The 14,881-nt window shown below is 44.3% G+C and overlaps 1 protein-coding gene across 1 annotated transcript in view; it reads left to right on the top strand.

The window, feature by feature from the left end:
- LOC132433521 (uricase) overlaps positions 1–11,882 on the top strand; it is a 35,547-nt gene extending 23,665 nt beyond the window's left edge. Inside the window, exons 5-8 of the mRNA XM_060024356.1 lie at positions 4,521–4,707; positions 6,269–6,392; positions 8,363–8,446; positions 10,928–11,882. Of these exons, the coding sequence (XP_059880339.1) occupies positions 4,521–4,707; positions 6,269–6,392; positions 8,363–8,446; positions 10,928–11,002 (470 nt within the window). The 3' untranslated portion in view covers positions 11,003–11,882. The remainder of the gene's footprint in view (positions 1–4,520; positions 4,708–6,268; positions 6,393–8,362; positions 8,447–10,927) is intronic.
- The last annotated feature ends 2,999 nt before the right edge of the window (positions 11,883–14,881 follow it).

Raw genomic sequence — 14,881 nt, 5'->3', positions numbered from 1 at the left:
GGAAGGGGATTGATAAAACTAAAGTCCTGGAGGAGAAGAGATTTAAGAGGTGTCAAGCAGGGCAGATGGAAGAAATGAGATGGGGAAAGTGGGAGACTCAGGACAGAGATGGCCACTGCCAAGAAGGCTGCTTGTGTCATTTTGATATCAAGACTAAGACACTCTTCATCTATTCCAAAATAAAAGTTCTTGGCAAGCACAAGATCTTTTAAAAATCATCTTGATCATCACCTCATTGTACAAAAACCCAGTTAACTTCCTTCCATCTGGGTGACATCATCTCTCCCCATCCAGAATTGCACACAGGGAGCTTTCAACCTACCTCCATGAGCTAAATGGACTCTCAAAGGCAAATGATATTTAATTGATCTTCACTTTTTCTAGCACTTTACAAATTTGAGGTTTTCTACTAGAATGATTTAATATAGTTTTAAAATATCCTCCTTTTAGCTATTTGCGTCCTTTTTGGAGGTGTTAAGTGTGGAAGCAATTATCCCCTTCATGACAGGATTTTTTTTTCTTGGCTCGGTAAAGCTTTGTGCTTTGTGACACCTGATGCGTAGGTAAGGAATCAGGCTTAGTTTCTATTAATTTGCAGTTTCTTAGAGACCTGAAGGGGTAGGATGTATGCTTCTCTGAGAGATAAACCACAATCTGTTAAGTGTGTAGGAGGACACTGAAAGTTAGAAAAGATTATGTTCTAGCAAAGTAAAATGTGAAAATCTTCCTTTTGCGTTACTCCATAACCATGGCAGAAAGGCAAAAAAGAGCTGATTAAGTGGTTTCATAGGAAGTAACCTAGAAAAGGACAGTCTTTTGGGTTGAATTACTTCTTGTTAGTCTAAACTGGAATCTTTTTTTAAGAGTGTGTGAAGCATCGTATTTTTAGTTGATGGGCCCATGAATTTGAAAGGCTCAGGTTCCTACCAGTGTTCAGAAAGCTGGGGCACCGCCAACAGAGAAGATAAAATAAGCTCCCAGATTTCATCCAGGGTGTCTGATGCGTGCCAAGAAAATGTATTTTTCAAATTCAAAGAGAATAGGTTTTTGTCGTTGTTCATAGAATGATGAGCACACCAGAGTAGATGTTTTGCGTTCTGCCTAAACTGTGGCAGTAGTGAACTGTCTTTGAGAACGTGAGATGTTTTATTACACGTGAAACTGAGGTCAAAACACATTAGAAAATGCAACTGCTTTCTCCATTTTCAGATTCTAGCAAGAAAGTAGATCATTTCAAAGTTGCCTAGCAGACTGACACTCCCCAAAGATCAATAAATCTCATCACAGGGCTGGAGGTGGATAGGGATGGCATGTCAGAAGGAGTTTTCAGAACCCAATGAACTTTTGTGAAACATGGGAAGTATTTACAGGGAGTTGATGTCAATAAGAAAAGGTCAATTAGGGCAAAATCATCATAATAATTTTATAGAGCATTTCCTCCTGGACAGCCATTTTACTAAGTTACTAAGTCCTTTATGTGTATCATCTTAGACATCTATCATCTCTAGGAAATAGTTATGATTATCATCTCCTGCAGATGAGAAAATTAAGGTAGAGAGAGGTTAAGTCATTCTATCAAGGAAATACTGCCCATAAATAGGGGAGGAGAGGCATGGAGAGAACTGAGGCTGAATTCAAGGAACCTGAGTCCCAAGACTGTGGACTCAAACATATGTAACCCTGCATCTGGAAATCCTTTTATGATTGAGACAACTGAGGATTCAAAGTCTGGTTGGCTCACATAGATTCTGGTGATCAAGGCCAGCTGTATAGGAAAAGCAGAAATAGATAAAGTTTGCCTTTGGTTTCCCTTGACTTCTCTTTATCCTCCTTCGAGGATTCCCACTACTTGTTCTAACCCCACTTCTGATTACAAATTCAAGTTTCATTTCTATAGGATTTTTTTTTCTAGAAGGGATTACTGTTGGAAGTAAATTATGATATTAGTTTATAAAGGCTTAAGGAGTCACTCCTCTAAGGGGTCTTGGTATTTCAATAGGAAATTTTAAAATGATAAAATGTTTTCAAGACACATGGGGTCATTTCTAAAAGTGATGCTTCAATCTTCATTTCAAACCAATGGGGATGATATTTTTCAACTGGGGCCTCTGTCTGAGCCCTGAATGCACATCGCGGAATGGTGGTGGCAACTTTCTTGTCTCTTGGAAAGTCCTCTTTTATTACAGAAATGGGAAGAGAGAGTTAAAGGAAGGAGGAAACATTTTGAGGATGGGGAGTGATCCAAAAAAGGGGGAAGAAAAGCATGAAATCTCGTAATGGGGTGCTGAGTTCAAACTCCACCTCTGCCAGTGTCTAGCCATACGACTAGAACGCATGCTGGCAGTCAGGACCTTCTCATTCAGTGTTGATGCCCTCCCCTTCTCCCCCTGTCACACTGTCTGTGTGTGAGGGTTGAGGGGAGGGGGCAGATCAGGAAGGGAAATGGTAAAGATTGATGGAGGAGAACTGTCTAAAAGAAAACGACACTAAGTTGTAAGGCTAAGCTGTTAAGGTGAGTCAATTTTACTGCACTCATTCATTCATTTAACGGATACTTATTGATTGCTTCTGCAATTCTCTTGGGTCTGAGACTTAAGACTCACTTGGGTCAGCTTTACACTGTTAGAAATGCCGATTTTGCAGAATCGTGTCTTGATAACACTTAGAATCTGATAAACCCAGCCAACCTAAGGCATGAAATCATTGCTGGTATCTTTCTCTTGATCCTGATTCAGATATAGCTTCCAATGAGAACTTCAGTATTTTCCAATTGAGAAAATACCATTTTCTCTCTTACTACATTATCCTAGAACACTGTGACCAGAACACCTTATTTAATCAGCACATATTTAATCAGCAAATCTACCACTAACTATGGCCACTGCTCTCTCTGGCAGGTACACACATGTGGTTGGGAAAATATCAAAATATAGTCATTATTTACCTACTTCTGAAAGTCCACAACTCCTGAGTTAACCACAGCAATAGAAATCACACAGGATGTTGTAAACCATTGGATTATTAAGAGCTGCCCTGGATTTTAATTGAGGATTGTGGGTTACATTCTTATTCTTCAACTAAGACCATGTATAACATAGTGATGCCTGATACCTCCAGCTCTTGGCTTAAGATTCAACAGGTCAAAAAGCATAGATATTAGTCTGGACTAATTTCAAGACTGAAAAGAGGTGATCTAAGTCATTCTGCCTTGACTATGCTTTTGGGAGTTTGTACCCAAGTGCCCCCTGAGTGTCCTGGCCTCACCAGCCTGCACATACAAATAAGGCCATGGTGAAGTTAATTCCCGAATTTCCCTGACCTTGTTGCTCTCTTATTACAAAACTGCTGTACCTCTCCAGCCAAACTTTCCTACCTTCTCCCAGCCTGGAGGGCTGTCTCACACGTGCTCAGGGAGAAGTTTGCGTCCACTGAGTACAACTGCTGCCTCACTGGCTCTGCCCAGCATTTGCTGTGCCAGTTGCCACTCCTCCTTGGGAAGAAGGCTGCTTTCCACAGACATTGTACCCTGGGGCTTCCCAGTGTGTCACCTGGTGCCATGTGTTCTTCAGGCTTCACCAAACTGCTGGAACTACAGTGTGTTCCACATAGAAAAAGAAAGAGAGAATCTTCCCCTCACTAACTCGGTACCCTACCAGTCATCTGGGCCCTGACCTAGAACTGCCAGGCATAAGTAAACAGCTTTTTCAGATTGATTATGCCTCTCTCCCCTCCACCTCCCTGATGCACCTCATGAGGTAATGTAGGGACAGCTGGAGAGCCATGTCATCTCCTCCATTGTTTTCAACTCTGCCCACCCTGCCCAGGTCCCCACAAGCCAACTTTGCACCTTCTCAGTTCAGCCAAAAAACAAAGGCCTTTATGAGAATCCACATAGGCAATCTATACCTCATGGGTCACTGACCTCATCTTATCAGTCTCTATTTAGGCTCATCCATGCCCATGATGCTACCTATTCATGAAATTTTCTGGTGTTGCTGAGTTCATAAACGCAAGGGAACTGAGGGGTCTGGTGGTGATTGGAGCCATCAGCAGTGCAGACAGTCCACATGAGGACCACCCCCAGTAAAGGGCGTCACAAGAGCAGACAGAGGAGCTGCTTTTGAGTTTATTAACTCATTCCAGCATGATTGCCTGCTCAATGAGATGGAGCTCAAAATGTGGAAGGTAATTGGCCTAGAAGATACCTCTGCACATAGCTGAGAAAAAGGTATTTGTTCCTGTGGGCTTCAACACAGCATGGACGTTTAGTCTCTGACCATAAGTTCTCCTAGGGCATGAGAAGGCAGGGAGTTGTGGAATTCAGAGAGAAGGAAAGGCACACCGTCTTCATCATGTGGACTTCAGAGGAGACAGGGAGAGAGAAAACACAGGCAATGATGTAGCTCTTTGTACAAATGGAGTGTGCCATGTTTTAATGACCAGGATCCTCAGGGCTAGGCAGTAAGAAGGCACTGTTTTCTTTATGACCTCATCCCCTCTTACCTTTTGACGTAAAACAGGACCTCCAGTCATTAATTCTGGAATCAAAGACCTCAAAGTCTTGAAAACAACCCAGTCCGGATTTGAAGGATTCATCAGGGACCAGTTCACCACCCTCCCTGAGGTGAAGGACCGGTGCTTTGCCACCCAAGTGTACTGCAAGTGGCGCTACCACCAGGACAGAGACGTGGACTTTGAGGCCACCTGGTATGAACGAGTGCTAGGGCCTGGCGCTGGTGGAGGTAGTGTCCACCCTCTTTTCCAGGGGCCCAGAGTTCATGGAGTCTTCCATCTGAAAGGGAAACTTGGAAGCCATTCAATTCCACTTCCCCATTGTAAGACACCCCTTCTGATGGATAACAGGAAGAATACTGGTCTTACTTTGAGTTAGTAAATCTGCACTATTAGCTAAGATGCTATTAGCTATAATGACCTTGAGCAGACCACCTGATTTCCCTGATCCTCTGTTTTTTAATTGACTAAATCAGTAGTACTCAAACATGATTGTGTATCAGAATCACCTGGAGGGCTTATTAAACTGCAGATCACTGAGCCCAACCCCAAAGGTTCTAATTCTATGGCCCGGAATGGGGCCTGAGAACATGCATTTCTAACAAACTCCCAGGTGATGCTCATGCTACTGGACCAAAGGCCACACTTTAAGAAACACGGGATCAAATGAGGATAATGGCCTTGTTACTTCATGGCAGATGCAGAGAGGGCTAAACCAGGCTGACCAACTTGTCCCAGTTTGTCAAGGACTTTCCTGATTTTAACACTGAAAGTCCTATGTCCTAGGAACCCCCTTGGTCCCAGGCAAACTGGGACAAGTGGCCACCCTAGGCTAAACTCAAAATGAGATGAAGTTACAGAAGCATTTTATAAGTGATAAATGCTTTAGCATTGTAAGGTGTGACTCTTATTTTAACATCCTCAACAAGCAGTGATTAGGCCTCTGAATCCCAGTTTGCTTTTTGAGCAGGTATCTCATTCCTTTGCTGAAGCTCTAATTGTTAGAAACTTCTACCCTGTGATAAGCTGGAATCTGCCCCCTGGTAGCTTCCTCCCACGGGCAGAGTGTTACTCTGCTCCTTTTATTATGTGATAGGTTGGAAATGCTTGAAGAGAACCTCACCTCAATCTTTTTTTCTCCTTTTTTCAAGTGTTCCCCATGGGCAGCAGTCTGATGTATTTATGTTGAAAAGAGCACGAAATTGAGCCAGTCGGGGTACAAGCTGGGCCTCCCACTAAGGAGGGGGACTGAGTAGATCATTTAACTTTTAGCTCAGATTCCTCATCTCTAAACTGGAGATAATAATAGTACCTGCCTCAGGTATATTGAGAGAATTTAATGAAGTAATTACATAAAATACTTAGCACACAGCCTGACACGGTAATACCCCTGAAAATGCAGCAATTCAAGCAACGGGCCAAGCCAAGCAGATTAGAATACTAGGAAGTCCTCTTCAAAAATTCTTCCAGCATGGAGGGAAACACCCTGGAAGGCCCACTGGGCCCTGGTGCCAGATTATGAAGATAACCTAGTTATGCTCAATAGGTTTATTGACTTGTGTGTGTGTGTGTAGGGAAATGGGAAGTTAGGTTTTTTTTTATTTTTTCTTTTTGGCGTTACAGGATATTAATCCTCTCTAAAACCAGCAATAAAATTGTTTTCGGGGAGACAGAGAGGGTACCGCTTCTTAGCTTCATAATATGTTCCCCAAAGACCACCCTGTGAGGGCCCTCAGTTCTCTTTTCTGTGTCTTAGGGACACTGTTAGGGACGTTGTCCTGAAGAAATTTGCTGGACCCTATGACAAAGGCGAGTACTCGCCCTCTATCCAGAAGACCCTCTATGACATCCAGGTGCTCTCCCTGAACCAGGTTCCTGAGGTAGGTTTTGTCACTTGCCATTCCGAGGACTGAGAGAACTTGTGTCTCCTGTCAGCTCTGAGAAAGAGAGTTAAAATAAGAAAGTGGAAGACACATGAAAAATGACATCTGTTGTTGCTCAAAAGCTTGTTATAGAAAGTGAGAAGAGAATAAAAAAAAGTAAAAATCTGTCTGACCTGAAAACACAGGCCACTGCTGTAGTTCTTTAGTTTTGTTGAAAATTCTGAGTCTCTTCAACCTGCTACAATTTAGGACACTCAAATGCCCTGAAGGAGGGGTAATTATCCCAAGGGTCTATGTTTCAGGAGAGCCAGAGAATGAAGGATAAATGCAGAGAGATTTCATCCATCCATCCATTCGATATTATTGAATGGTTATTATGTCTCTGTCAGCACATGAGGAAATCAGAGATAAATTAGACATCCTCCCTACCCTCAAAGAGTTCATCATTAAGTAAAGGAAGAAAATAATTAAACTTACAGTTCAATAGAGAATAGAATATTATGGAAATTCAGAGGAAGTCACCTAACTCCAGTGTAAGGGATAGTGCAAGCCAGGCTTTCTGGAGGAAGAGGTATTTGAGCTGAGTCTTAAGGGACAGGTAGGGGTTATCTGAGTTCATACTCAAGGGTGAGGGAGGGGGTAGGGATGGAGACAGGAGGCAACATGGAACAGTCATTTACTGCTGAGGCTCTGCCACAAGTGAAGCTCCAGGAGCGAAAGTCTTTCCATGTGCCTAGAGATGAGTTGGGAAGCAGATTGGGAAGCCCTTTGTGGGCTTCTCTGTGGAGTCTGTATTTTACCCTGAAAACTCTTAGGAGCCACTGAGGGATCTAAGCAAGGTGTGGCACTACCAGATTTTCACTCTACAAAGACCACTCTGAAAGACATGTGATAGATTAAAGGGATGATGGGCCATAGACAAGGAGACCTGTTGGGAGGCTGTTGCAGAAAACTGGCAATGAGGATGTGAACTAAGGCCATGATGGGATGGAAAGGAACAGTGCCATCCTTAGACCTGGGCACAAGGGACTCCTGCCACGGCCCACACACCCCCTCCAAGCCCTCCTTTAGCTACGCCTCTCTCCGCTGGATGAGGAGTTGGTGGGACCAAGGCAACAAACACTTCAGGAGCCCGTGCTTCCCCTTCTAGACCATTCTCTGGATGTTTACATCCTAGAATGTCCTGCCCAAATAACCCTGAGACTACTCCCAGAACCTGTGTAAGCCTGTTCCCCAGATTTATCCCCTAGAGTGCAGGTCATGCCATCAGTGTACCCTTAAGCCCGAGAGTGAGAAAAGGGGCAGATGTTTGCTAGAGGTATGAATGGGCCTTGACATGCAAGCTGGTGTAACCACCCACATGAGTCCAAGAGAGAAGATGGGATGGCCAGGGCTGAGGGCTGGCTCTTCCCATGATGCCAGGTCCTGGCATGATGCTACAAGGAATCAGAGAATTTTAAATTCGATCCTGACCTTCCAGATTGTGATGAAGGAATATTTGTCAAGTTAGAGGGACAGAATATATTTCACTTGAAAGTGTTTTAGCTTGATTCATAACTTTTAAGTCTTTAAACATCTGGTATGGGGACATCCAATTATACTCTTACTCCAGGACCTGCAAATGTTAGGGACAAGCCTGGAGAGGAGGGAATGGATGGAGAGGGAATTTAAGAGGCTGACGAGCCAGCACCAGGAGGCCAGTTGGATGCTGCACGTGTCCCAGGTTTCTGACCCAAGGAGATTTTACTTTTCTGAGAAACGGATTTCATACACAGAGAGAAGAGTGGGTCCATCATTTAATAATAGTACTAACAGGAGAGAATAGTGTCAAGCAGTAGAGGAACATCAGAGGAACATCTCAGAGACAGGTAGAATCTGAGTAATGAGCTAGTGGGTAGTTGTGGGGAAGGAGTAACGGAGACAGATTCACAGTTTCCCCATGTAATGCATATTGTTGTGGATTTCAGATAGAAGCTATGGAAATCAGCCTGCCAAATATTCACTACTTTACCATAGACATGTCCCAAATGGGACTGATCAACAGGGAAGAGGTAAGAGAACTTCAAACATATTTAAAGCACGTTTCCCCCCACCCAGTCTTTACCCCTCTTTACCCCTCTTTATAAACTTGGGATGATACTATCCCCAACAGCTCTTGCTTTTGGAATGTTTATAGTTGCCACTGTTTAGAGCCCTCTTAGACTCTGGCCTTTCACTATCTGAGGCTGGAGCATGCTAGAAGTGGATGAATACTTATAAAGGAAGGTTGGAAGTTGCAGAGAGTAAAAGACAAAGAAAGAACAGTGTGCCCAATGAAATAGCTTTGAGATCTACTTCTCTGAAAATTGCCACAGAAGGTCACAGCTCCATTATTCTTCTATCATGAAGCAATGAGGAGGAAAGAAAGATTCTATTTTCATTTTCTTCTATCATCTTTAACTTTTAAGTAGTCAATTTAAGTGGAATACATTATACACACAAAAAATGAAGATATTTGTGTTTCTAGTTGCCATTACAGCAGGCAAGATGAGGAAGTTCATTTTTTGAAAGGAAACCTTGCCTTGAAAAAAGCACTTACCCTGACTTGTTTTCAGCCATGCAAAAGGCTAGGCCAAGTCAGTGTGTCTGACTAGCCAGCCTGAAGTCCCAACAGGTAGCCTGCTGTGGTCAGTCCTGGGAGATCAGAACTGTCCCTTCCCCAGCTGGACCACTCTCACAATGGCAGGTTTCCCCTATCGGATCCATCTTCCCATGGGCTTCTAGAATGCTAAAAAAATACCATTCTATTGGCTGCTTTTAGTGTGTAGGGGGAGTGAGATAGGAAGGGACTGTCTATTACCATGGCCCTGCTGCTCATATCCTTTGGTGGATAAAGGCCAATGAAGGGAGTCCAAAAGGTCCTACATTCTGGGCCTGCTGATCCAGGAGCCTTATTAGTCACAGCCCCTCTGGCCAGGTACCTTGTTTCTGTTCTGCAAATTATGTTGATGGCTCCATCGGGCTCTGTACCATTACAGCTGGAGCTGGAGGCTGGGGAGCAGTGCTGGGTACCTAAGGTCATGCTCGGGTGCCAGGTGTAGCTGGTATAGGGCCCTGAGTTAAAGAGGAATGCAATCTTGATCCCACTTGCTGTCCACTCAGCTGAAGGAGAGGCAGCACTATTTACTTCAGAGGAAGGAGAGGATGTAGATTCCCAGAATGCCGTTAAATAGAATGTAAAGACTTTTTTGACTGATTACTTTTTTTTTTTTTTACCACTATACATTTCCAGAACTTTTTTTTTTTTCTTGTGTTGGGTCTTCATTGCTGCACATGTGCTTTCTCTAGTTGCGGTGAGCGGGCTTCTCATCGCAGTGGCTTCTCTTGTTGCTGAGCACGGGCTCTAGGCACGCTGGCTTCAGTAGTTGCAGCACGGGGCCCCAGAGCACATGGGCTTCAGTAGTTGTGGTGCGTGGGCCCAGTAGTTTTGACTCGCGGGCTCTAGAGAGCAGGCTCAGTAGTTGTGGCGCATGGGTTTTGTCGCTCCGTAGCATGTGGGATCTTCCCAGACCAGGGCTCGAACCCGTGTCCCCTGCTTTGGCAGGTGGATTCCCAGGGAAGTCCCGACTGATTACTTTCTAAAGGGCAGGAAAGGGACCTGGTCATGTTCAACAAAGGTGAAACCAATGGGCCCCAAACAGAGAAAGGGTCAGGCATCATGACTAGAGCAGTGCTTAGCTCAGGAGCCCCGATGGAGAGAGAAGGGTCTCCCAGAGCCCCCTGATGCCTCGGGCCTGCAGTGATCCTAGCTCGAAGGTGTGCCAGCAGACTGAGGCCACAGTGTCTTTTGCTCAAGAAGTAAGACACGAAGCTTCCTCTGGAGACCTGGAGACAGGAAGGCCCGAGTCCCTTTGGGCCAGGGCTCCGCATAAAGGCACCCGAGTGGCTGAACAAGCTGTCCCCACGTCTGTGTCTGCTCTCTGGGGACGGCCAGAGCCACTCTCGGGCCCTCACTCAGCAGGTGTGTACATAGTGAGGGCAACATATGAGAAGCCCTCAGTGAGTCAGGACATGCTGAGAACAGCAGAGAAGTGACAAATGACAGGGTGGGAAGACAGAAGAACTGTAAATGCACCGCTGTCTGGAGCCATTTAGCATTGGGCTAAGAGCCCTGAGGACCTCAAATGTTCCTGAGGGCACGGCAGTATTTAGCATTGACAATGATTGGCGTTCAGAGCGAGTCATTAAGCAAAGGCCATATTATGTTCACCACACTCTGTTTAAAAAGCAGGGAAATGTAATGAATTTGAGAAACATTTATATCCTGATGATTAAAATTTTTCAAACAACTCTTTAATTTTCTGGAAAATCGCCTCATGTCTCAACTATTGCCAGAAAAGTAAGGTATTACCTTGCTTGAAGTAACTACTGTAGGGCCTATACAGTTTCCTGCTTAGCAAGTTGTTTTTTGTTGTTGATTTCATATTGATTTGTAGAAAAAAGGGTAGCGTCTGTTTTAATGCCTCTGAATTTACCATGTGGTTTTTCTACAGGTCTTGCTACCATTAGACAATCCATATGGCAGAATTACTGGTACAGTCAAGAGGAAGCTGACTTCAAAGCTGTAACACTGTGGCCACCAGTGGGAGTCCATTCTCAGCTGAGGCATTCCTTAAGCCACTTGTGATGCTGGAAATCATAGTGTGTAGCCCTGCAAAATTTCAACTAGTATGTTGATTTATAGCGTTCATTTCATGCCTACATGAAAGAATTCTTCTATACTAGCTCAGCAAGGTGTTTCAGAATGAGTAATTATAACATGCTTTGTGGACACAGTTTACTTCACAAATGCTGAGCAGTATTAGAATAATCATAAATCAATATTTCAGTGGTCTTGTTCCTTCCTATCTTAGAGAAGTTTTAAAATCCATTCATTAAGAAGATAATCATGAATCAATGGAGGTGTGATACCAGTTAATTTTGTGCACAAATTTAAGAAGTCAGCATTGTTTTCATCCTACTGATGCTAAAACTTGCTCCTTGGTAATGCAGAAAATGTAATGATAATATCATATTTTGAAAAATATCACCATTGTGACTTCAATTAGACGAATACTTAAGTCCTTAAGAATGCTCTAGCATATGTATCATTGGGAGTACATTTCCACTCTAAAAGTACTTTTGTAATCTTAATGTATTGGTTTTATGACTTTTACAACCCTTAAAGAATATTTAGTATACACTGAGGCACTGAAAAAAGTGTAAATGGTTTGTCTTTGAAGAATGCATCACTTTGGCACAAAGAGCCACATTTAATAAGTGGTAAGTCAATACCCAGGTGGTTGAATATACATATAGAAAGACTAGAGACTATATTTATGAAAATATCAGCAATGATGATTTCTGGATGGGGGGATTATGAGTGATTTTTATTTTTTTTGTCATGTGATTTTCACATTTATTAATTTTATAATCAGGGTAATAAATTTAACTGATGGTTTAAAGATGTATGCAGATCTGAGTGGTGGTTATCTTTGTATCAGTTATCTAACACTACTGTTGTATATATACCATAAAGCTTCATAAACTATAATTTTAGCAATCCATGACAAAAACTTGCGCACATGAACATTCTAGATAACCTTCCTCCATTTAAAAATCTCTATTTATTTAAACTTTTTGTCTCCATTTTTTTTTTTTTTTTTTTTTGCAGTACGTGGGCCTCTCACCGTTGTGGCCTCTCCCGTTGCGGAGCACAGGCACCGGATGCGCAGGCTCAGCGGCCATGGCTCATGGGCCCAGCCGCTCCACAGCACATGAGATCCTCCCGGACCGGGGCACGAACCCGTGTCCCCTGCATCAGCAGGCGGACTCTCAACCACTGCACCACCAAGGGAAGCCCTTTGTCTTCATTTTTAACAAATACTTACCTAAGAGTATTTAGTATAATTTGATAATTCTGCATTCACCTTTATGATACTGCTACTTAAGGCGGTATGGTGCCGTGTTTGATTGCACAAACTCATTTAAATCCTGGCTCCATCTCTTACTAGTTCTGTGACAAGATTCCTCATCTGTAAAATGGATATGAAAATAGAACCTACCGGATAGGTTTTTTTGAGGATTAAATGAATTAATGTTTGTAAAGAGCAATGGTAGTATTTATGCCTGACACATAGAAATTTCTGTGTTTGTTAAATGAAAAATCCTGCCTTCTTTTCATTTGTTGTTAGACCTACATGGAAAGTCATCACTGGACTTTATGGGTGAGATGAGAGATGGGAGGTCTGAGAGCAGCAAACCGTAGAAGGTGCCACCGGCCATTCTCGAGCTGCTGCCTACTTGCAAAGAACATGAGATAAGAAGGATGAAGTAATGTGATAAGGAATGTTTTGTGCTATATTGACTACTCATGTCACAAAATGTGCTTCTACATCATGTAACTTGCATGGCCAAATGGCTAGTACATTTTATTCCTCTGCTGATTTGATAATTCTCTGCAAAGAGGAATTTAGACTCTAACATGATTTTTCCTAAAAGAAAAACAAAAAAAGAAAAAACTTAATTAGGCCCTTTTTACTCGATATGTTTTGGTCATATAAATTTTAGAAACACTGTATTTGTTTCAGAAAAGAAGAGCAGAATTCTTAGAAATTGTGGCTTATTTTATACATATATGCATTTCGCTTCTCCTGAGTTCTTAAAACATTTATTGTAATGAGTTGCAAATGAGCTATTGGAAATTATATCCTAGGTGTGTGGCAGGAAAGCCTGTAGTCTGTGAAAATTTCAAGGACCAGGTTACTGTTTTGTGAAGGATGTTGTATGGTCAGTCCACTCAAGATGGCTGTTCTCTTGCTCTCTGTGCGTCCACTGCTCTACCAGTCCCTGCTTCACTCACATGACTATCCAATCCTCTGAATCATAAGGCTTAATCAGTAACTGCCTATGTGCTTGCACCCTGCCCCAGCTGCTGGTTTCCCTGGTAACTGATGAGCCAACCTGATGTCAATTCCGCCTATAAATGGTAGCCTTCTCCTCCCCCAAGTAGTGAGGGTTGTTGCCATGTCCTGTCTGCCATCTGCCAGACATGGTAGGGTGTTGCTCCAGGACCCTTTGTTTTGGATGTGTAAGAGCTCCTATCCAATAAGCCATTGATGTCTCTGTCTCTGTTGCTGGGCTCTTTCTTTGGTCTCAAGCCTGGGCAACTACAAGGCTTGCAGTCCTGCTGGTGCAGCCCAACAATTGGCGAGTCAGCCAAGAGCCCAAGGAGGTTCCTGTGAGCACCAAGATGTCAGGAACTAAGGACAGGAAACGGAAAGTTGAGGGGGTACCCCGGAGGTGGCCGACCGCTAGCATGCGGGGCCCTGTGGCAGCCGACCACCATGAGAGATGTCTTTCTCTTCCATTACATTGACGATACTTCCAGCCCCATGCTCATGGCTCATCTGACTGCATGGGGGTGGCTGGTGAACACAGACAAAACGCAACGACCTGGATTATCTACAAAACACAAGCAAACCCCCGACCCACCACTCCTAAACAGTTACACACAGAGGCTTTACTCGGGGACAGGCTTGTGAAATGGACGTGGCCAGTTACCTGGAAGGGTTTGGTTGGGGCTTGTGGCAACGGCAAAACAATAGGTGCCCTTGGACTTCCGGCCCCAGCTCTGGAAGGGGGCAGAGCCAGGATACAGCAGATGGAACGGCAGCCATATGCGGCCTACAGTGCCTTACAACAGGTGGGAGACGTTACAAAAGGCCTAGCCAGGTCATCAACGAGAAAAACCGCTTTTTGTGGTCTAAAACAGCCATGCACGCTATACAGGATGCCCATGGACACTGAGAGTGACCAAGGAACCCACTTTACGGGCCATGAAGTTCAGAAATGGGCTGATAAAAACACCATACACTGGCGTTTCCACCTGCCTTAAGACCCCACCGCTGCCGGGCTAATCGAAAGGAGGAATGGGCGACTTCAACAACAATTGAGGCTCCCAACACAGGGACACACCCCAGGAGCAATTGTCCCAGTGCCTCCGCCGTGTTAACCCAGAGGCAGTTAGTCCACATCATCCAAGTTCAACTGATGACCATGGAAGGACCACCGCCAGCTATTGGTCAGGACAATAACTCGCTTCTGCCCTGGCCACAGGATCTACGTCCAGGGGAGCCCACCACGGAAAGGCCCTGGGACTGGCAGGTAAGCCCCCGGTGGTTTGAGTTTGCCGCCCTGTGGGCAACAGGATTAGGAAGGACTTGCCGGTTTCCCCTGTCTTCTGCCTGGCCCCAGCCGAGACTACTGAGGTAAGTAACCCGGGCCCTTCTGAGAAAGGCACCGCTGTGTTAACCCTGTGGTCTGCTGTTACACCGCCCCTCCCGGCCTCGGCACCGGCTGTGGGCACTGAGGGCGGACAGACGGGATGGCGCTGCCGGCCAGGACAAGAGCACAGGCAGGGGTGGTGTCATCTAGAACGCTGTTACTGCTTGTAGGTCGCTTAACGG

Source organism: Delphinus delphis, chromosome 1 (genome assembly GCF_949987515.2).
Source record: "Delphinus delphis chromosome 1, mDelDel1.2, whole genome shotgun sequence".
In the NCBI taxonomy this organism is placed as follows: Eukaryota; Metazoa; Chordata; class Mammalia; order Artiodactyla; family Delphinidae; genus Delphinus; species Delphinus delphis.
The sequence above is the reverse complement of the archived record's forward strand: the minus strand, read 5'-3'. Positions and strand labels throughout refer to the sequence as shown.